Source organism: Pollachius pollachius (genome assembly GCF_949987615.1).
Source record: "Pollachius pollachius genome assembly, chromosome: 5".
NCBI classification, from domain to species: domain Eukaryota; kingdom Metazoa; phylum Chordata; class Actinopteri; order Gadiformes; family Gadidae; genus Pollachius; species Pollachius pollachius.
The window spans coordinates 5,390,297-5,413,171 of record NC_136938.1 but is presented as its reverse complement, the minus strand read 5'-3'; the positions used below and the strand labels follow the sequence as shown (position 1 = coordinate 5,413,171).

At 48.9% G+C, this 22,875-nt stretch overlaps 1 protein-coding gene across 1 annotated transcript in view; it reads left to right on the top strand.

Annotated features, from left to right (window-relative positions):
• nkd1 (NKD inhibitor of WNT signaling pathway 1) overlaps nt 1-22,875 on the top strand; it is a 34,178-nt gene that overhangs the window by 5,555 nt on the left and 5,748 nt on the right. Inside the window, exons 4-7 of the mRNA XM_079736464.1 lie at nt 16,150-16,207; nt 20,376-20,476; nt 20,743-20,838; nt 22,397-22,403. Coding sequence (XP_079592590.1) covers nt 16,150-16,207; nt 20,376-20,476; nt 20,743-20,838; nt 22,397-22,403 — 262 coding nt within the window. The remainder of the gene's footprint in view (nt 1-16,149; nt 16,208-20,375; nt 20,477-20,742; nt 20,839-22,396; nt 22,404-22,875) is intronic.

Genomic DNA, 22,875 nt, shown 5'->3' with positions numbered 1-22,875 from the left:
ATTGTGGGGGTGGGTAGAGGCTTGGAGGCTTGTGGGGGTGGTGAGGGGCTCATAGGGGTGGGTAGGACTTCAAGGGGTGGGTGAGACTTCTGGGGATGGGTGAGGCTTGTGGAGGTAGGTAGGGCTTCTGGGGGTGAGACGGGGCTTGTTTGGGTGGGTAGAGGCTTGGAGGGTGGGTGAGGCTTACGGTGTCTCGTAGGGGGGGTCGGGGCTTATGGGAGTCGGTCAGAGCTTGTGGGGGTGAGTTGGAGCTTGTGGGGGTGTGTAGGGCTGTGGGGGTGAGATGGGGCTGGTGGAGGTGGGTAGGTGGGGGTCAGCACCTGGCTACAGAAAGGTTCTCGCGTGTTCCCGTCTCTCCGCTTTCCCACGAGGACACGGGAAGGATGCCGTCTCCTGCGCGTCTCCGGAGGTCCGGCCCGGGACCGTCGCCGCGGGGATGGGAGGTTCAAGGGCACGTGGGCGGCGACCGCGTCACGCCGTGGATCGAGTGTCACGCCAGCGCGCTCCGAGCGGCGGGGCTTCTGCGGCGAGGGGAACACAATGCGGGCCAGGAATCAACACGTCAGGGATTTTGCTGCAGGGAAACGGTGCCTTCTGGCAGCCCCGCCGTGATGGTGTGTTGACAGTGTACCAGGGTCTCTCTCTCTCTCTCTCTCTCTCTCTCTCTCTCTCTCTCTCTCTCTCTCTCTCTCTCTCTCTCTCTCTCTCTCTCTCTGTCTCTCTCTGTCTCTCTCTGTCTCTCTCTCTTTCGCCGTGATGGTGTGTGGACGTTGTACCGGGGAGCTTTTAGTGGTGGGGTTGGGTGGTGCTTCAGCAGAGCCTCCGTGTCCTTTCACTTTGGTGGTACCCCGCACAAAATAAATTAATCAAACATGGCATGCTCCTTCCTGCCCGGTGCAGGGGCTGGCTGATGAAGCTCATTGGCTGAGACTGGGGGCGTGGCAGAGTGTCTCTTGAACAAAAAGTGTGATGGGCTGACACACCGTCCACATCAACCCTCCCTCTGAAGTCGGAGCGGTAGACCCTGGCCTGAGACAGAACATGCACTCTGTTTTGTCGGCCATGTTGACTTTGATATTTTTCTCCTCCTATCCGATCTTCTCCTCACCTTTATTTCTATGATTGGTCGAGCACTTCTAGGTCAAGGGAAGTTAGTCAATATGAATATACGTTTCTTGGTAAATAATCATTTTTCCCTTCTTAATGTAAGTAGGTCATTTGCCCGGGTTATTTATCACTTGTTGCGTGATGTGGTGTGGATCTTTTTTTTATCCGGCAGTCGTTTCGCAACTGCAGTTGTCACTTTTTTAGACGTCTCAATTTGGAAACAAACTCTCACTTTTTTTTATATGCATGCTTGGTTAAATATAGTCAGCGGGCACGCGAGGTATGGGCATGTGGCCATGTGGTTTGGAATGTAGCCGGCCTTACAGCACGCACACACACACATATACGAGAATCTCTGTAGGAGCGTGTGTGTGTGCAAAAGTGTGTGTGTGAGTAAGTGTAAGTGTGCGTAAGTGTATGTGTGCGTGAGTGATTAAGTGTACGTGTGTGTGTTAGCGTGTGAGAAAGTGTAAGTGTGTATGTGAGTGTGTGTGTGTGTGTGTGTGTGTTTGTGTATGAGCGTGTGTGTTAGCGTGTGTGTGTGTGTGTGAGTGTGTGTGTGTGAGCGTGTGTGTGTGTGTGAGTAAGTGTGTGTGAGTGAGTGCTGTGCGTCTAGCGTCGGTAGTCCGGATGCACTCCGGAGATCAAAGGCGTCTGCGGGAATGTGTTTGGAATCCCGAAGGATTAGCGGCGGAGGATTGTGCTTTGTTTCCCCCGGTTATCTGCTCACTGTCCGCCGATGGTTTCAAAGCGCCCGCTCTTCTCTCCTCTCTCTGGCTCTTCGCCGGGTTTCTCAGGCTGCCTCTGAGTGAGTGCCGGGGTTTGACGTCGGAGAAATATTGTGGTGGCGTGCGAAATGCAAAATTCGGAATCTCTATTGAAGGTTGACGGCGGTTCAGGGATGAGCCCGATGTTTTTGAGTGTGTCGTTTCTTTATAACATCGCGATGCAGACCTTAATCCCAACGGAGACGGCAGTGATTTCCTCCAAATGTCTGGTCTGTTTATCAAATGGAAGACAGCCTGTAGGCTTTCTGGTTGCCGTCCAAATGCACACAGCCGGACTCACCCAAAGTGAGGAGGACTCGGGTTCAAGAAATGTTCTGTGCTGGCGGCGCACGTTGTACTGCTCTTAATGACCAGAGTCTGCTTGAGCACGTGTTCGATCAGTGGGTCGTGATGACTTCGGCTAGCTCTGCTGCACCTTACGATGATCAGCATGGCCAGCAGCACCCTTACACCTGCGCTCGGTATGAAATTGGACGCCGAAGGTAACGGGGGGGAGAAACAGTGAGAGTGTACGGTTCTAGCGTTGGACTGATTCCACTTCCGCTGCTGATCAAGCTCTGGAATTCACGTTCACAGACGTTTTTTGGAGTCACCTGAAATCGTGGGTGTCATGGTTGCAAGGCAATTCTACTATCACGCGTGATCAGGGTCATTCTCTGATCCCAATACCCTATTTCATCCATGTATGAGGTCCCCAGGATCGTACCAGTGCAGCCCAGAGCAGCGCCTGTGTCTGGGGGTAGGAGGGCCAGTCCTCCAGGGGAGATTCTGGAGCCAGCTCAGGCTCCCATGGCGGCCCTGAGCCCGCTTTAATCAGCCACTTGAAAGGCTGTGCTGAAGTGGGTGTTTAAGTGTTTAGAACCCTGAATCATTCTCTCTTGTTTGTTTATCGGCTCCCCCTGCGGGCTGTGCTTTGGCCCGTGCAGTAAGCGCTGAATAATTCGACCGAGCATGCAAAGTGGCTCTTGTAAATTGCATCAGATCAGCATCTGCATAAAGCTGTTACAGCAGAATCTCAAGAGAACACATGTATGCAAAGACCACACACGCACACACACAAGCATGGACAGAGAGATAGACACATAATCACACAGACCGACACACGCACACACACACACACACACAACCACGGACAGAGAGATAGACACATAATCACACAAACAGAAACACACACACACACACACACACACACACACACACACACACACACACACACACACACGGACAGAGAGATAGACTCATAATCACACGGACCGACACACACGCACACACACACAACCACGGACAAAGAGTTAGACACATAATCATACAGACCGATACACACACACACAACCATGGACAGAGAGACGGATACATAATCACATAGACTGACACACACACGCACACAAACACACACACACACAAACAAACAAACACGCAAGGCACTTGCATATACTCACACACACATAAGAGACACACACATGCTCTCAAATACCTCACGCGCAAGCGCACACACGCATGCGTCCACACACACACACGGACGTGTTGATCAGAACCAGGCCTGACGGGCACAGAGACCCAGCGCGGCTCTCCCTCCCCTCTCCCTCTCCTCTCCTCTGTATTTATTGACTCGGTTCAAAGGACCCCAGGACTCCTGGAGACACCCCGAGACCGGCGGCCGTCTCCTCTGCCGCCCCCCACGGGCCCCGCGTTGTGTTTATCCACCCGGGGAGAGAGCTGGCCCCCCGCCGTGCCCGGGGGCCCGGTGCCACCTGAGGAAGGCGGAGCGGAGGATGTGGTCTTTAGGTAAACAGAGGGGGAGAGTATTGTTCCAGGGCCAGACAGAGAGACCCAGGGCTCTTCCCCTGGCGCCCGCGGGGCCACGCAGGTCTGGATTGTCTGCTGGGGGATGTTTTCGGTGGAGGGAAAGCCAAACAGAGGGGCGGCTGTGCTGAAAGGAAAGGCCCCCGCCCCCTCGGTGTGTTTATGCTCCACAGGGGCCCGGGGCCAGAGAGGAGCTCACCCAGGAGGGGCCTGAATGGAGCTCAGGAGCCCAGGAGCCCAGCAGGGCGGTGTGGTCTGCCTGTCAACCTCACACACATGCACACGCACACCACACACACACACACACACACACACACATACACACACGCACACACAGGCGCACGATCAGACACACCCGGACACATGCTCACGTTTGTTCATATTTTGTTTGTAGTTTTAACTACCTTGAAGAAAAACAAATCTCTACATAGCGGTCAAATTCCTGTCTTATTATAAGAATTTAATTATGCAGAATGGCCATGTGTTGTGCTGAACATTTCACAATAAAACGCACACACGTACATACGCACGTACACACGCACACACAGACACGCACACACACACATTCGGACACACAACGAAGCACTCAGCATCCATGGCAGGTGAAACATTACCAGCGAAAAACAACCAATTAGCACACAACTGCCTTCAACAGTTCGTCCTATCGTAGTCGCCTCATGTCATGTACAAACATGTCACACATTGGCAGGCCCTGCTTCTGGTCCCAGGTCGGTCGGGTCGGTATTCTGCTTGAATCGTGTTGGGTGTGGTGTAAATGCGTGTGCAAGTGGAGGCGCACGCTGGCCATGTGCGCACCACATTGCCAGCATGCGTTCGCACAAGTGTGAGAAACTCCCCCTACTGTGAGTTCTTAACGATGCGCCGAGACACAAGCCTCTAATTCCAGCCGGCTATGAATAGATGCATACCACTGGCACCAGGGCGCTTGTGTACAGTAGTTGAAGTGTCTATTTCTACCGGCTTGTTTACTCGCTTAGTTGAAAAGTTGTCTGTAATTACAGAGTCTTTAAGTCAGAAGTTAAAAAGGTCAGATGTATGGTATGTTTAGAGGTGGGGACTTGTGGCTGGAAATGGTCTTCTCCCCGGCCATTCTGTGTGTGTGTGTGAAAAGGACAGTGTGTGTGTGCTTGAATGTGTGAAAAGGACAGTGTGTGTGTGTGTGTGTGTGGGTGAAAAGAAGAGAGATTTTGTGTATGTGCGAATGTGTGTGGAGGGGTTCTTGCGCATGTGTTTTCTGAGTTTATGTGGGGGGTATATTTGTGCATGGGCTGTATTTGGGAGTGTGTGAGTATGTGTGTAAGGGTACTTGTGCAGGAGTTTGTGTTTCAGAGTTTATGGGCGTATATGTGTGTATGGGCTGTATTTGGGTCTGTGTGTGTGTGTGGGTGTGTATGTGTGTGTAGAAGGGTGCTAGTGCGTGAGTGTGTGTGTTCCGAGTTTATGTGGAGGGTATTTGGGTGTATGGGCTGTATTTAGGTTTGTAAATATGTGTGCATGTGTTTGTGTGTTAATGTGTGAGTGGGCTTTTAAATTGTGTGTGTGTGTGTGTGTGTGTGTGTGTGTGTGTGTGTGTGTGTGTGTGTGTGTGTGTGGGGGGGGGGGGGAGCACAGCCAACTTGGTGTCCAGGCAGACTTTCCAGCTGTAGAGAAGCTGTTGCTACGCACACGTCTGAGCTTTTCCACACACACACACACACACACACACACACACACAGGCTGAGGGAGTGGAGCTGTCAGCCAGAGTGACGGGTCTGGGCAAGTGGTTCTGAATGAAGACCAGAGCGGCGGTCGGCTGGTGTCGATGGGTCGCCCTCGCTGCCTGCACACTGTGGCGTCACACTTGTCATGGGAATCTTCATCGCTACAGTTTGATCTTGTGATGGTTTTATTTAGAGATCATGTCGATTTTCAGGTCGATTTGAATGTGTACAGCCCTTCATCCCAGTTATACGCTCCTAATGCTAGTGTTGGTGAAATGCTCCCAGTGGTGGTTTAATGCTCCTAGTGCTGCTAGTGATGGTCAATTATGCTAGTGATTTTAGTGATGGATTAGTGCTCCTTGTGATGGTTCATGCTGCTAGTGAAGGTTAAATTATCCTACTGATGGTTAAATGCTCCTAGCGATGGTTAAATTATCGTAGTGATGGTTAAATTATCCTAGTGATGGTTAAATTCTCCTAGTGATGGCTAGATGCTCCTAGTGATGGTTAAACTAGCCTAGTGATGGTTAAATGCTCCTAGTGATGGTTAAATTATCCTAGTGATGGTTAAATTCTCCTAGTGATGGTTAAATTATCCTAGTGATGGTTAAATGCTTTGGGAGCAAGATGTGTCTGGGTCATTTTAAAGACAGAGGCACCCATTTACCAGATGTTTCAGTAATGCTTTCTGGCTGTGATTAAAGGTCGAAATACTGTTTATACTAAGCGTCAACACGTGGGCTCACACGCGGGGTAGTCGGGCGACCAGCCTGGTTCCTGTCATGCTCTGCTGTGCTGGAGAGACAGGCTGCCCAAGCCGTGAAACCATCCAGTCACACAGTTCTTTAATGGTACCACTGCCTTATTAACGAGCCAGTAGCCGCACACACTCACACAGACATGCTACCACACACACACACACACACACACACACACACACACACACACACACACACACACACACACACACACACACACACACACACACGCACACGCAAGGGCCAGTTCTGTCATCATGAACTACCATCTTCTTCCTTGGTTAGAAAGCCTTAACTGGCTCACCTCACACGCCCTTGGTGCTGTTCTGCATCACCAACCCTTTCATTCCTGTCCTATCTCCCAAAATAAGAGATATATTCATGTTCGTTTGTAGATCTTGGCAGGCTGTATTCTGTATTCTCCACCAGGCAGCGGCAGCAGGAATTCAAAGCCACAGTTGTTGTGTGTGTTTCGTTGACTCCGTGTTGAAACTGGTGTACAAGGTTACCTAAAGGTAAGCTACACAAGAACCAGTCACTCAGATGTTCTTCCATCTCCTGACGAGCCGGTTTGGAGGCAAAGGGAGATGACACGAGCAAAACGCCTCTCTGGTCAATGAAAACAAACTTGTCAGAGCCGGTCTGGTTCTCAGGATGTCAGGCCTTGATGTACGGCCCTCCTCTCGTCTCCGGGCTGGGGGAAAGCTTTGATAAACACGCTGTTAAATGCTAATTGCTCGGGTTACATATTTTTCAAAGCTAATAAACGGCGGGAGCCTTGAGAGACGGAGGGCGCCCGAGGCGAGCGGCCAGGGCCGTTAGGGCTTATCTTCGCAGGTGTAAAAGTTGAGTAAATGGGTCATTAAAGCGTCGGCCAACTTCACACATGAAGCGCAGCAGAAAAAAAGGCAGCGGAGGGGAAGGGGGGGGAAAGGGGGGTGGGGGGGGGGGGTGGAGGTGTTGCAGCAGCGTGGAGCTGACGAGCGGAGACGAGAGAGCTGCAAATCTCTGCTAATGTTTCACTGAGCCTTTTCAGAGCCGGCCTTTGATGTCGGTGAGGTAATGTGACCGGTCGTGTTTGCTGTGTTAATCCGGAGAGCAGAAATGATTGGTGGCTGCACACAAACGGACTACAAAAGGACAGCAGCCAATCACACGGCGGCTCGCAGCGGCCGTGGAATAAAACATCTGAAGCACGCCTAGCCGCGCCCGCCCGCACGTGTACGCGGCGCCTGAAATGTGTTTTTTTTGTCGTCGCTTGGAGAACTGTGATAAGCCGAAAACAAATTCACTCCGAGCAAGCTGTAGATGAGATTTACAAATCCTGAATACATCACATCGTCTTGTAGTCTGTCTGTCTGTGCCTGTGCGTGCATGTAGGGGTGTGTGTATGTGTCCATCTGAATGTGTGTGTGTTTGCGTGTCTTTGTCTATCTGTATGTATGTGTGTGTGTGTCAATTTGTATGCATGTGTATTTATGTGTGTGCATGTCACAATTAGGGCATTTAGCAGACGCTTTTATCCAAAGCGACTTACATCGGTTAATACACACATTGACACACCGTCGCCAGAGTCAACCATGCGAGGCGACAGCCAGCTCGTCAGGAGCAGTTAGGGTTAAGTGTCTTGCTCAGGGACACATCAACACTCAGCTAGGAGGACACACACACACACACAGACATGCTACCACACACACACACACACACACACACACACACACACACACACACACACACACACACACACACACACACACACGCGCAAGGGCCAGTTCTGTCATCATGAACTACCATCTTCTTCCTTGGTTAGAAAGCCTTAACTGGCTCACCTCACACGCCCTTGGTGCTGTTCGAACTAGCAACCTAGGGATCGAACCAGCAACCTTTCGGTTACAAGACAACTGCTTTGTGTGTGTGTGTGTGTGTGTGTGTGTGTGTGTGTGTGTGTGTGTGTGTGTGTGTGTGTGTGTGTGTGTGTGTGTGTGTGTGTGTGTGTGTGTGTGTGTGTGTGTGGCGGCGCAGTGCTAGGAGGGTCAGCCCTGCTAGATGGGCTGCTTCTCGACCACACACACACAGCACAACGTTTAAAGAGAACCACCGGCGCCCCAGCGGAGCCAAAGACACCAGCGTAATTCACCCCAACCCCCCAAATCTCTACCTCAACCGTAACCTGTAGAGAAGATGTCCAGGCCTGCTGTCACTGTGAAACCTCACGCCTCAAAGAGGCCTGCTGCTTTTGGGGAACCGTCCTCCACTCACAGAGACACTTGATCTTGCGTGTTTAGATGGGAAGGCTGACCTCAACGCTGGCTGATTTGAGTGTATGGGGATTCAAATCAAAACGACTAAACAGAACACAGAATATAAACTCCCCGAATTCGAATACCGATGCATGCAGAATATTTCTGGCCCGATATCCCTAACAAATACACCAAAAAATTTGGATTTCCTCTTCAGTCTTATAAGTGAGGTTGTTGCAACATAAGATCTTCCTCCCTCTCTCCCTGTGAATGTCATTTTGACCCAGGCCCTTCCGAGCGCGGGGGTCAGCGGAGTGGAAGCCTGGGTGATCCCTTAACCTGCAGGGATCCCCCAGGCTCCGGCTCCGTGGCGGCCCGTCAGCTCTTTGAGTCGGCCTCCTGAGCGTCTCGGCTTACGTTCGGGGGGAAGTCCTCTGTGAGCAACACGACACCTAGACGCTAATTTGCAGCTCCAGAGCAAATAGCTTTTCTTCTTTGTTGTTGTTTGACTCCTTGGCTTTCAGCGCGTTTGCCAACCCTGGAGTATAATATATATGCTGGGGCTTGGAGGGTTGCCCATTAATAATTCCTTCAGGTGGAAAACTTCTAAGAACCAATGATAATAGGGAGAAGACAATGCCCCATTTAGGTATTTTCTTTTAACCCTGCTACAAAGTATTTCACGTAGCTCTCCGGTATAAAGCTGGAAGTGAATGACCTATATGTGACATGTGTGTCATTGAGTGTGAGTGTGAGTGTATACGGTTTTAAAGTCTCTGATGTGAGGCCAAAAATAAGATTTCCGGCCCATGCTGGACAATAAAGTCCTCCTCTATTCTACTCTATTCTATTGTATTCTATCATTGACTGCAGGCATTGCATGAAGACAAAAAGGGCATTTGGAGTTCTTGATACTTGAGCTTTTAAACTAGGAGGCTCTGTGGAGCAGAAAGAGAGCCAGAATTTCCCTCCCTCTGAACTCTCGCCGTGTCCTCTCTCTCTTTCTCTCTCTCTCTGTCTGAATGTCAGTCTGTCTTTCTCTCACTGTCTCTGTCTCTCTGTCTGTGACTGTCTCTCTCTGTCTGTGACTCTGTCTTTCTCTGTCTTTCTCTTTCTCTGTAGTTGTGTCTGTTTATGTGTCTGTGTCTCTGTGTCTTGTGTGTCTGTGTGTGACCCGATGAGCAGAGTCCCGCCCCCAGAGGTTTGATGAAGACAGGGTTAGAGACAGTTATGTAGCCATTACTCCTGCGGCCTGCTTTGCCTCGCTCCCTGGCCTTGGGCCACGGGGAGCTGTAGTCGGCCATGTTAACTGCCTGTGTGGTGTGGTGTGGCAGAGACAGACAGCATGGGTCAAACCCTTGTGGGAGTTGACCACAGCCACGCATAAACACAGATCCCTTGCACTCCAACAAACACACGTCTCTCTCTCTCGCTCTCTCCCTCTCTCTTTCTTTCTTTCTTTCTTTCTTTCTTTCTTTCTTTCTTTCTTTCTTTCTTTCTTTCTTTCTTTCTTTCTTTCTCTGTTCTGTCTGTTCTGTCTTTGTCTCTCTCTCTCTCTCTCTCTCTCTCTCTCTCTCTCTCTCTCTCTCTCTCTCTCTCTCTCTCTCTCTCTCTCTCTCTCTCTCTCTCTCTCTCTCTCTCTCTATGCCAGTATCACATACCGAAAGAGGCTGGAGAGGAAGATAGAAATCATTTGGCCCAATCATACATGTATTCGCTGCCAGGGTTAATATGGTGGTTGACACCAGAGTGCAACATTGCCAGAAATAGTCACGTTCTGCTCATGTTGCCTTTGATCTTGTTCATCGTCTCTTTTGTAGGAGCCGATGGATTATGACACTTGAATTAGAGCCTGTTTGGTGATAATACAGGCTCAACGGGTTCAGTAGTGGTTTAAATATTATCCACAGTAGAAAGCTCTAAGTGAGTAGGTTGTTGAATGGGAGACATAGATGCCTCTTGTAGGTGTTAGTAGATAGCGTTGAATCCATACATATAATATCAGTTGTTTGTAGATAGCTACAACTCAGACTGCTACCAGCCATAGTAAACAATATCATTGTCTACTGTTATGGCCTTGTTTGACTTGAGTTTAGCATTTAAAGTAGAAAGTACACATTCATTAAACATGAAGCTATGACAACAGACGACTGACATGTGTCCGTTCTGGGCCGTGTTCATTTAATGTCTAAAAATAAACAGTTCCCTAGCAGAAACAGGCCTGTACACGGGATACTGCAGTGGGCACTTTGTCCACACTTGAACAGCCTGGAAATAAACACAGTTGGGGCGTCCCATCCATCATTCCTCGGTCCCTGCGTCCCCCAAAAAGCCTGTGGAGGGAGCTGGCCGGGGTTGAAAGAGACACACATTATGCTCTGGTTCCCAGCGCACATTAAACATCACGTCTGGGAAGTTTGTTTTCCAGAGTGTTGAACAAAGACACTTGTTTATGTACCAAAGGCCTTTCTGGGTGTTTAGAGGATTGCAGTGGACTCGTCTGCTTCTCTCACACTAACTTTAAAAAATACTTACACGCGCACTATTGTAGATATCTTACTCGCTAACTTTTGGAAATATCGTGCATGCTAACTTTTGTTAATATCTTGCATGTTAACAATTGTCAACAACTTATACGCTAACTTTTATAAATACTTTATAGTATTTATTTTGAGGGTGGAGCATAAGCTGTGATGTAAACATGAGCGAATTGTAAGGCAATAAACACCAGAGAAGAGCAAATGTTGATTCTCTGCTTCAATTTGGTCATGCAAGCTAGCAAGTGGGGATATTCACTATATCCTGTTGGCGTGGCTGACTATTACTACTACTCTTTAGGACTTCTTCCGACGACTGACCAGTCTGCTGTGCTAAAAATAAAGAGAATTGAACTTTGACCCCTCAGCGACGTTAAAAGCCCCCCCATGGCATTAAGTGCTTGATTGTCTCATTCACTTGTTGACCTTTCAGAATAGAGGATGCTTTGATCTTCTTAATCAATCTCACAACCCTATGGCCTGCTATATGTGGCTCTTTATAGATCATAAAGATGTAAGAAAACCCCACATTTTTCCTGTTCATCCACTAACAAACATTTGTTTTTTAGTTTTTTACTTATATTTTGTGTCTGTTGGTTGCTATGCTGGAGGAATCACTATTTATTTGTCGTCACTGAAGCGAAACGGCAACATGATGATACAACGATGATAACTATCTATAATCTTCATCACCTAAGTCTCTAGTCATACCCTTTTAACACAGACCAAATATGGCCTACGTATGAGATTCCACTCTTTGCAACAATGAGCAAGAGAGTTGTGTGCCTTTCACTGCTTATCCTGGCTAAATATCTCAGAGGTTTGCATCCACACACTCCCTTCCATTGCAGCTCTGACCTCCTCAGCTCTGGGGTGAAGATTCCCTCTCCCCACACATAACAGCTCAGCCCCCCGGCCAACTGCTTTTAGTTTTTGACTTTCCTCGCTTTTACTTTGCAGGAAGAAGAAGACGAACCCATCCCCATTAGTCCATCATGTTTTCCACAGCGGTGTGTTCCCACCACCATGTTCTCTGCCTAAGTGGGCCTGTCTGACACTGAATGACCATGTGTCATCTTAACACACACACACACACACACACACACACACACACACACACACACACACACACACACACACACACACACACACACACACACACACACACACACACACACACACACATACATACATACATACGCGCATACTCAGAGACACACACTCAGACACACACCGTCAGACACACACGCACACACACACACACACACACACACACAAACACACTCTCTGACACACAAACACACTCTCTGACACGCACACACCTGGCCGCCGTTCTTCACACATCCCGTGCGTGCCACTGGTGTCTAAAAAGAGCAGCCAGTCAAAAGCTTTGAGCGCGGCGCGTCCGGACCTCCGTGTCCATTGATCCCCAGGGAGGGCGTGGCTCGGGATTGGCCCCGGGTTGGACTGTGTCACCGGAGTCACAGTGGGGCTGAGGGGGATTAGCCTCTTTTTCACTGGCCTGAATGGGGCTCCGAAGCCCGACCCCAGAAAACCTGCGGCCAGGCAAATATTCTTCCTGTGGCTGTGGAAGCCTCCCGTTCCTGCCAAGCGGCGGGCCCTCGGAGGGACAAAGGGCCCGGCCCCCATTGTTCCCTTTGAGGTGGGGGGGGGGGAGAGAGGGAGACAGGCACATATTTTGCTGATAGACAAACAGCAGCAGTGCCTAGTTTAAAGTCGGTTGGTTTTTGGTTTGTATTTTAGGAATCGCCCGGTGAATCTTTAACTGTCTGGTCGATGAGTACACGTTTTGTAGCGTGGCAGAAAACCCAAGTTAAAATAGAATGGAGGAAAAGTTACATTCATGACTAAAGAAACGGAGAAAGAGGATTCTATCTGCAGTATATTCCCCGTTAAATGTGGTCAACATGTTACCAGAAGAGCCCCAGTTACCGATTTATTCCCAAATTGCTACAGAGATGATTTTTCTTCTTTTGAAAACCAATGTGTGCCAGCAGATAGTTGAAGTAGCTGTTTCCCACATTCGGCATCGAAGTGGTTGGGAAATTTGGTTTTTATTCCTATGCAATGCCAAAGATAAAAATCTAACCTGAGGGACAGCACCCACTCTGGTGACAAATGGCAATTGCAGCTGGCATTCCTGATTGGATGAAATTGCACCAGGCGATGACGTCACTTGTCTCACACACAGACTCATTTGTGTCTCGTGCCGTCCCTGCAGTTCGAACACAGTGTTCGGTTCATCTTTGTTCTTGTGTCAACATAAATACCCTCTTATGTTTTATAATCCCTGCTTGAGTGGCTTCATAAAAGCTGGTGCCTCATCTGTTTAAGAATATGAATTTGCGGTCATTTTCCCTGGAGATCACAGCTACAAAGGATGTGTGACCGCCCATCGCAGAGTGTTCCCAGCTAGTCCTCCCCTTTGTTGCTCTTCTCCCCGACATACCAGCCGACATTCAGGGGTCTGGAGCCTTCGATGAGAATGAGGAGGGGAGGTCAGGGGTCGTGGAGAATGTCTACAAGTTGGCCGTTTTTTCAACACATTTCGCATTTCTGGATGTTTTCCTTCGCCGTTAACATTAGCCAGGGCTATCCCTAACCCTAACCTCGGCACGCTAATAATACAGCTGCCATCCATCAACAGAGACAACAACCAATTAGCACATTCCTCTCTCCCCTATTCTCATGTATTGGTCCACCCACGCAATGACTCAGGGTCTTACATCAAAATACAACGAAAAACACACACAAAGATTGTGTGTATGTGTGTGCGAACATTTGTGTGCGTTTGTGTTTGCGGGGGGTGGTATGGGCATTAGTGTCTCCTGTCCTGTATCCTTGCCCTTAGGGGTCCGAGTCGCGAGAGTTTCAGAGCGGGAAAGCGAGGCTGAATGTTCAGCTCAGATTCCTCTGATTGTGGCCTGCCAATCGGTCGGCCATCTTGCCCATCAGGGGAATGTTGTTCGTGGGCGATGGTTGTTTGTGAGGCACTCTCTCTCAGCAGTCAGGGGCCGCGGTTGCTTTTGTTACCGTGCTCTGCTTATGACGTTCCTGCTGTGGTATGTCAATCACATGGCTTCAAGATATTGGCAAGCTTCCCGTAGCCTCAAACGTATTCGTGACAGTGACAGTTATTCGCCTTGACGTTAAGCTATGCTGTTTTCTGCGGCTGTACCAGACTCAAAACAACCTAGCTGCTCTGCTAGTTGTGCCCTATGGTGTTATGGTGTCTCAAGGGTTCAGAAATACCGGCATAACACTTTATCCATTATCTTTTATCGATCTTTCTTTTCTTTCTGCCACTCTTTCCCATACAGACGGATTAACACAGTACTCTTTATATTCATCTATTTTAAAAATAAGAATCAGGAATCATCAGCTAAAGCAAACTATATAACAGACTTAATAATTTTTTATGAGAATGGATGAAGATGCAATGTCCAGTTTAAATGAGTTTGAAGTTGTGGAAAATAAGTTCTGGTTAATTTAGCTTCAGCTCAGGCTCCGTGTCCATCTTTGGATAGTGTGTACATTTAAAAAAAACACCTAATATAAATTCAATGCCTCGTGGACTGTTTGTTTCACTGTATACTTGATTATGCACGCTTCCAATACTTCCATAGAGCCAAACATAGAACAACAAATGGTTGGTTCAGCAGTAAATCAGGTCTTCACAGGCCGGATGGTACCCAATCGGCTCTGGATTCTCATCTCCATATATCTCTTTGAGTCAGGCTTACGTCACACTTAACATGCACAGCTTTCACATGACACATCAAAGCACTGTGGCGGGGATTTGATTGAAACCACCATATAGATCAGTCAGTCGGCCAGCCAGCCAGCCAGGAGGTCAGCCAGCCAGCCAGCCAGCCAGCCAGCCAGCCAGCTTGTCAGCCAGCCAGCAAGCCAGTCAGCCATTCTGTCAGCCCGTCAGTCAATCACTCAGCCAGCTACTCAGCCAGAAGGTCTGTAAGCCAGTCAGTCAGTCAGCCAGCAAAGCAGTCAGTCAGTCGGTCAGTGAGCCAGCGAAGTCTGAATCTGTAACGAGAGGAAACGTCGCGAAGCAGTCAAGCATCACTCCAGCTGATTGGCTGTTACATCTCCGCCCTCGTTGTCAAACCCGTTCAGCGGTCTGTCTTTTACGCCAGTGTGGTGGGGTGTTTATGTGCGCACGTTTCCTTGTGACTGCGTGCGTGCGTGACCATCGTTGCGGCCGTGCGTGCGTCCAGATGCTTCTCTGTGTGCCTGAGAGTAATGGTTACGGGTCCTCCTGATGTGGTGCCAGAGGGATACCTGAGACCCCCTTTTCCACTGACGAGCCCGGAGCCCGAGCCCCCCCCCCCGTGTGGTATTCACTCAGAGGCACAGCTGCCAATTCTGTGTGTGTGTGTGTGTGTGTGTGTGTGTGTGTGGGAGTGTGTGCGTGTGTATGAGAGTGTCTGCGTGTGTGAGAGTGAAAATGTGTGCGTGTAAGTGTGAGTGCATGTGTATGAGAATGTGTGCATGTGTAAGGGTGCATGCATGAGTATGAGAGTGTGCGTCTGCATGTATGTGTGTGTGATTGTGTGTAGGAATGTGTGTGTTTGGGTGTGTTTGTGACTGTGAGTGTGCCTGTGTGTATAAACGTGTGTAAGTGCCTGTGTGTGCGTGATAGTGCAAGTGCCTGTGTGTGTGTGAGTGTTTGCGTGTGTGTAAGTGTGTGGGTGTGAGTGTGATTGTGTGTGTGTGTGTGTGTTTGTATTTTCCTGTGCGTGCGTGTGTGTGTGCTTGGGTGTGCACAGCAAGGAAAGGAAAGCCTATCAATGAGTCGGTACTTGCCTGCGATGAGACAGAAACTGACGAGCAGAATGGAGTGGGTTCTTCCGTGGGGCACCTCCTTATTTTACGTGATCCAAGTTTCACTCTCTCGGTTTCTGTCTCAGAAACTCATTTTAACCTTAACTTTCCACGGCGTGTTATATATAATTAAACTACTCAGGGTGATGGTTACAGATGGTCTCCTACTAACGTCAGATCGCACCTCCAGTTTCCACCCAACAAAGTTTCTCGTCTCTGTCCTTCATTCAAGTGTTTTCCCACTGTATGACTGACTCATACTTTTGCCTCCCTCTCTCACCTCTCCCTCACCCCTCTCCCCTCCCCTCTCCTCTCCTCTCCTCTCCTCCCTCCAGGACTCTATGGATGAGTCCTGTGCAGAAGGGATCAGCGATGAACACTACCGTTTAGAAGGTAAGCCGCCTGCGGAGTTCTTGAACCACAGATACACGCCCTGAGTGTAATCCAAACACTGGTGGGCTGGGGCCGGCCCAGAGAGTTGATCAGGCAGCCCAACCTCACGCGCTGCACCAGCCCCACCTCCTGTACCTCAGCCCAGACCTGTACCGCCATGGTTACGCCATTTCCCTACCGCTCAATCCCTCCCTCTCTCTCACTCCCCCCCTGCCTCCCTCCCTCTTTCCCAACCTCCCCCTCACTCCCTCCCAGCCCCCCCCCCCCCCCTCTCTCTCTCTCTCTCTCTCTCTCTCTCCTTCTCCCTCTTTCCCAACCTCCCTCCCGCCCTCCCTGTCTGTCCCTCCCTCCCTCTCCCTCTCCATCCCTCCCCCCCTCCATCCCTCTTTCCTAATCTCCCCCTCCCTCCCTCCCTCATTCCTTCCCTCTAGCCCTCCCTCCCACCCACTCCCCAGTGCTACACCTCCTCATTTGAAATGGATATATCTTTACACCAGGCATTTGTATCATCTATTATTTCCTCTGACACATGAATCAATAACTCATGTCTCAAATAGATGCTGGTCTGCTAACGATCTCAACACAATGCAGTGCAGTGCGGTGAAACATTCCATCGTTTTTTTAGATCTAGAAAAGAGAGCATTAAAAAATTTGAGAAAAAAGAGAGGGTGAGGGGAGCGATATATTACATGACCGAGTGCACATAAAAGCCTTCCTAAAGGGCTTCAGGGGAAGTTCCAAAGGAAGTTTGTGAGGATTAAAAGAGCGTAAAAAAAACAGAAATGAACATCAAATTACTTGTTTTTTTTCTCCAGATGCTTGACTCTCCCCATCGCTTTCATGTATGATATGACCGTCATTTAAATTCAGTTTGATATTAAGCTTAATACTCTCTTAACCTGGATAACCAGGTACAACTAAGACCTTTTCTGGCTCAACTCGTGAAAAAAATTGATCAATAGATAAATAGACCAAAACATCCACACGCCTTTTAGAGTTATCGTAAGCTGTTATTTAACATTAATCTTACACATGAATCTTTCGACCACGGACATCTAAACAAAATGATAACGTTTGCCAAATTCTGCTGGCAACCTTGCCAATACTTCAAACAAGGTCATCAAGCTGTTTAAATGACTCCATTTCTCAGATTCTCCAGAAAGGAATGTTTTCCTTTAACCTCCATCATGCTATAAATGTTAACATTGCCTAATAAAGCAGCAGACGCGGTTGGCTGGAAGCATTTCAGTTCTGTAGTGAAGCAATAAAATGCCAGAGGTGCCTTGCTTCCTGGTTCTACACCAGACTTTGTATTGGCTGGAGAATGTGGTGGGCGGGTTCTGGGAATTGAAACCATCCAATCAGCAAGCTAGACAACGATCTGGTCGCCGGATCCAGAAAGGGAATTTTAACAGTCTGTCTCCAGACGTTAAATCTTACCACAAAGTGGTGAGTGCTCTCTTGTTTCGCAAGTAGACAGATAGATTACCTCATATCGTTTCCAATGTAGTTATCAGTCTAGTTATTTCTGGAATTGAAACAGCTCATTGTTCTTGATCTGGTCTGTGTCTCTGCCTTAAGCATATCAAAGAGCATGGCCGCCGTTCATTATGATGGCCTTTGTGTGTGAGTGTGAGTGCGAGTGTGTGTGTGTGTGTGTTTATGTGCATGTGCGTGCGTGTCTGTGTGTGTGTGTGTCATCTACTCGCCTGCCGGTCTCAATGAGGCCCTATTGGAACAGACTCGGCTCACACACCATGAGCTGGCTATGGCTGGCCTCACCCCTGCCTGGCCCCGCCCCCGCCTCCCTTCAGATCTGAAATCCAGCCAATCCCCTGGCGGCGGTTCCTCTCATAAAGCGGGCTTATGTCTGTGATGGGAATGTCAGCGAGCGAGGGAGGAGGGAGATGCTAGATTACTGTTTCTCCTCCCGGCATTTCATTAGCCCTGGCGATAGGCATCTCACTAGCATATTGAGCATGCTACAGGACACACACACACACACACACACACACACACACACACACACACACACACACACACTGTCCTCCTCTGAGCGCCTCCAGTGATGATCAAACGACGGGGTCCCGTTCAACGGTGCGATCCAAAAAGTTGGTAAAAGCTCCCTGGGACGGGGCCTTTCATTTTCTGGCATTTGCCTCCACCCAGGGATAGGACAGGTCTGCTTTGATCTGTTTTGGATCAGGAGGAAAGAAATTGGGGCTGTTGTGTCTGCTCAGTTGGCGAGCACAACAAACAGTGTTTCGGATTTGACTTGGCTTAATTAATTAGCGATTCTGTTTTACAGCCGGTCTGATCCTCTTCCAAAAGGTTTGAGAATTAAACTTCAAAGTGTAGCGGGAGGGGGTTGGGTGATGGGCTGGGTGGGGGTGGAGGCTGGGCTGGGGTGTGTGTTGGTGCACACATATCACCATGCAAACCCCATTTGCTCGCACACTCAACCCCCTCTGGTCTCCACCGATGACGTGAGGGTGGTTCTTGTGATTGGAGGACAGACAGACTTGCGGTGTATTGAATGAAACTTGACATCGCCTGCGGTGTGTTTCAAATCTGCTGGTATCTACCGTACCAAATCAGAACCCAACCTCCCTTGCCCCTAACCCCCTTGGGTCTTGGACTAAACCGAAGTAGGAAGTGGTGCACGTGGAGGGTCTGGCTCGGTAGGCGGTCTCGTATTGTTTTGCGTCGCTGAACAGAGTTTACAGGGGGACCTCAGGGCTGATCGCCATCTTAACGGCCACTAGGTCAGTGCATGGAACTTGTGGTGCCGGCCCCTCTCCTAGCCCGGCAGCCACTCTAGGGAGGTCTTTCACAAACACACGTGAATTCAAAGAGACTCCGTGTCCACGGTTGACAACCACCACCGCACAGGGGAAATCCTTCAGTTTTACCAGGGGGAGCCATCGATTAGCATGCGTGTTATTTTTTAAAAAGCAGTGCATGTGGTTCCTGCGGTCCACAGAGGTGCAGAGGAACACGCCCAGGGCCTCCTCTCCCGTCTGTTCCGTTGGGGCAGAGAGGTAATGCAGAGTGAGAGAGGGCCATTCATCACAGCTATGGGTTCAGCTGCAGCGGGGCCCAGACTGAGGGGCCAGGCGCGGGGCCTTTGATGTCGGCTCACCCGGCCCCGCAAAGCCATTTTTCCTGGAGTGGCATTTAATATCCTGTCATGGTGTTTGCATGTTATGTCATTCTGCTCAATGTTTGGCTTTATTCTGCGCCCTTTCAACCCTGCAGCGTCTATAATGTGGTTAGCGACCCAAAACATAGCATGACTGTTTCATTAGTTTGTTTTTAACGACACATTTGTGTTCTTGGGCTGAACTGAAAAGATGAATAAAGTTGATATTGTGTTATTGGAACATAATTCTTCTGGGGAATAAAGTTTGTGTATGATTTGAGAAGTGGGTAGACAATGTTTTTCCTGTCAAAACTGTTGATTCAATAATAGTCCCATTCAATTTGTATGCATTTGTTTGAATCGCTAAACAGATCCCTTATTATAAATACATCCTCACTAATCTGTAGTATAAGGTAATCCTCCCTGCATCAGACATGTACTTTAAATAAGCGAAAGACATAAACAGACTTTAATGTTTTATAAGTGCTAGTCATTAAAAGTGAAAGCCACGAATGGTCTCAAAATGGTGAGAGAAATATTCAAACTAATGTAATGACACCGAGAGAAGATGATAATGATGGTTTGAAACATCTAAGCGCAGCACTACAAAGAGCACTTTAAGTTAAGTAACATCCCCAGGTCACGACCGCATTCATCCTGAGGCTCTCCCTTTTATCTTACCCTGTGTATGTGTGTGTGTGTGTTCCTGTGTTTGTGTGTGTGTGTGTCCGCTTGTGTGTGTGTTCCTGTATGAGTGTGTGTTCCTGTATATGTGTGTGTGCGTGTGTGTGTTTGTTCCTTTGTGTGTGTGTTTGTCCCTGTCTGTGTGTGTGCATGCGTGTGTGTGTGTGTGTGTTCCTGTCTGTGTGTTTGCATGTGTGAGTGTGTGTTCTTGTATATGTGTGTGTGTGTGCGTGTGTGTTTTTTCCTGCGTGTGCGTGTTTGTCCCTGTCTGTGTGTGTGTGCATGCGTGTGTGTGTGTTCCTGTCTGTGTGTGTTTGCGTGTGTGTGTGTTTCTGTGTGCAGTGGCTCTACCCCCGGAGAAGCCAGACAGCTGCTGTGTGGAGAAGATTCAGGAGAAGGACAGCCGCCCCCCCGCTGGGCCCCACAAACAGCTCCAGTTTGAAGTGAGAGTCGACTTAGATGATGACACTTACTACCTCACCCCCTCCTCCCGCCTCCCCCATCTCACACGCACACACGCACGCACGCATGCACGCACGCACACACGCAGACAGACAGACAGACAGACAGAAAGACAGACAGACATGTGCGCAAACACATGTGCACAACACATGTGCACAAACACATGTACACTAGCATGTACACTAGCATGTACACACACACACACACAGACACACTCCCTAGTGTTGATAATCTTGTTTGTGTGTAGGAGTTGGAGTGTGCTGTGTCCGTTGAGGAGGACAGCAGGCAGGAGTGGACCTTCACCCTGTACGACTTTGACAACAATGGCAAGGTCACCAGAGAGGTAAGAAACATCCCACTTTCAGGCCCACTTCACTTCACACAATGAGGTCTTTATTAGAATGAATATCTGTAGTAATCACAGGATCACACAAAGAGGACCGCAATATCTTTAATGTCCAGCTTAAACTAGTGATGAATTAAATATTGATTTGAGGGATAACTGCTGGTTTGCGGGGACTAGACATAATGGTTACCTGATGGTTTGTGAGGACTATAGACATAATGGTTACCTGGTGGTTTGTGGGGACTATAGACATAATGGTTACCTTGTGGTTTGTGAGGACTATAGACATACTGATTACCTTGTGGTTTGTGAGGACTATAGACAAAATGGTTTTCTGCTGGTTTGTGGGGACTAAAGACACAATGGTTTCCTTGTGGTTTGTGGGGACCATAGATCTGAATGTTACCTGCTGGTTTGTGGTGACTATAGTCATAATGGTTTCCTTCTGGTTTGTTGGGACTAAAGACATAATGGTTTCCTGGTGGTTGGTTTTTTCCTAACTTCAGACACTCGGGCGGTGGGAGGTGGGGGAAAATGAGCCAGAAAGTATGTTTTTCTTTTACGCGATATACATGTCTGAAAACGGTATGTGGCACTAGTCCCAGCAGAACACATAATCATCCTTTATGTTTGGATCCAGAATAGCACACACAGGAAATTACGCGTTTGAATGTTTATCTTTGGCCTCGGAAGAAAGAATGTAAAGAAAACAGCTCAAGCTAATTTCAGAAAGATTTGGGGGTGATTTTGTGAGTGAAGGGGTTTTTTTTGCCGTGAAAAGTGCTCTTGTGGAATTACTTTTGCTACTGTCCGATGTGGAAAAACCCTAACGAGAGACGTTTACTTGTGAATTGTACTCACGTAACTGCCTGTACCAGCCCATCAAACCAATCATATTGTAATTTGGGTGAGGTTAAATGAATCACATCCAAAGTTTGATGTTGTACTGACCCAAACTTGAACAAAATGTAATTGTACACTGTTCATACAATTCACAATTCAAACCCAGCCAATGCCTATAGTGAGTTCTTTGTGGCATGAATATATGACCTACTTGAATTTGCCATTTAAATGTAAAAATACCTCTGACAGTCCTTTGTTCATTTCGGTCTCATTCCTCAACTCACATTTCCCCTCCATGTCTGCCGAGTTGGAGTCCTGCTCGTCTGAGTTCCACCCTCCCCTCGGTGCCTCTGGTTCCCCCTGTTAAACGCACATACCGTGTCGTCCATCTGCGGGTCCGCCGCTGCGGTTTCCCCCAGCGTCCGTTAAATTAAACGGTGTGTCTCCCACTTTTACCACCGCGTCTCCCCCGGCCCTGATTTATCTCGTCCGTCCTCGGTCTGCTCCCCTCTCCCTCCCCTGTGCTGGCCCCAGGGTAAGGGGCCCTAACCATGGCCCCAAGCAACAGGCCCTTCCACACTGAACCGTGGAAGTGTCAGTGCACATGTGTGCGCTTGCCTTTTTTGACTCTTTCTGCGAGTGCGGATGGTGTCATCGCGCGCGGGCATAGCTCTGAGACCCATCCATTCCTGCTCCTTCCACGCTCCCCCAGAATCGGGGTAACAGGGGGGAGGGAGGAAGGGGGTGTCGGCCAATCAGGGCGCCCCCTTTCTATGGCAACTTCCTGCTGCTCTTCTGGGGGGGATCTCTAGGCACATAAGATATATATTATAGGCTTTATTTTTATCTGTGTGTGTGTGTGTGTGTGTGTGTGTGTGCCTTTTTGAGTGATGGATCTGAACACAAAGATGCAGCGTTAACAGAGCCCGCCTGAACATCTGCCTCATCCCCTCTGTTCCCTCCAAGACATTTGCTTTTATGAATTCATAACTTCCCTTTACCAGCCCCTTCTGATCTGCGCTCTCGGAACGACAAACTTACAAGGCTGACGTGGGTTTGTTGTTCACTGGAGTCCTGAACGACTGGGTTGTAGAGTCATAGCAGGAGCGAGTTCAGTGACAAAATGTGGGGGGATCTGATCACTCACACTTAAAACTGGGAGGGGGGGGGGGGGGGGGGGGGGGGGGGGGG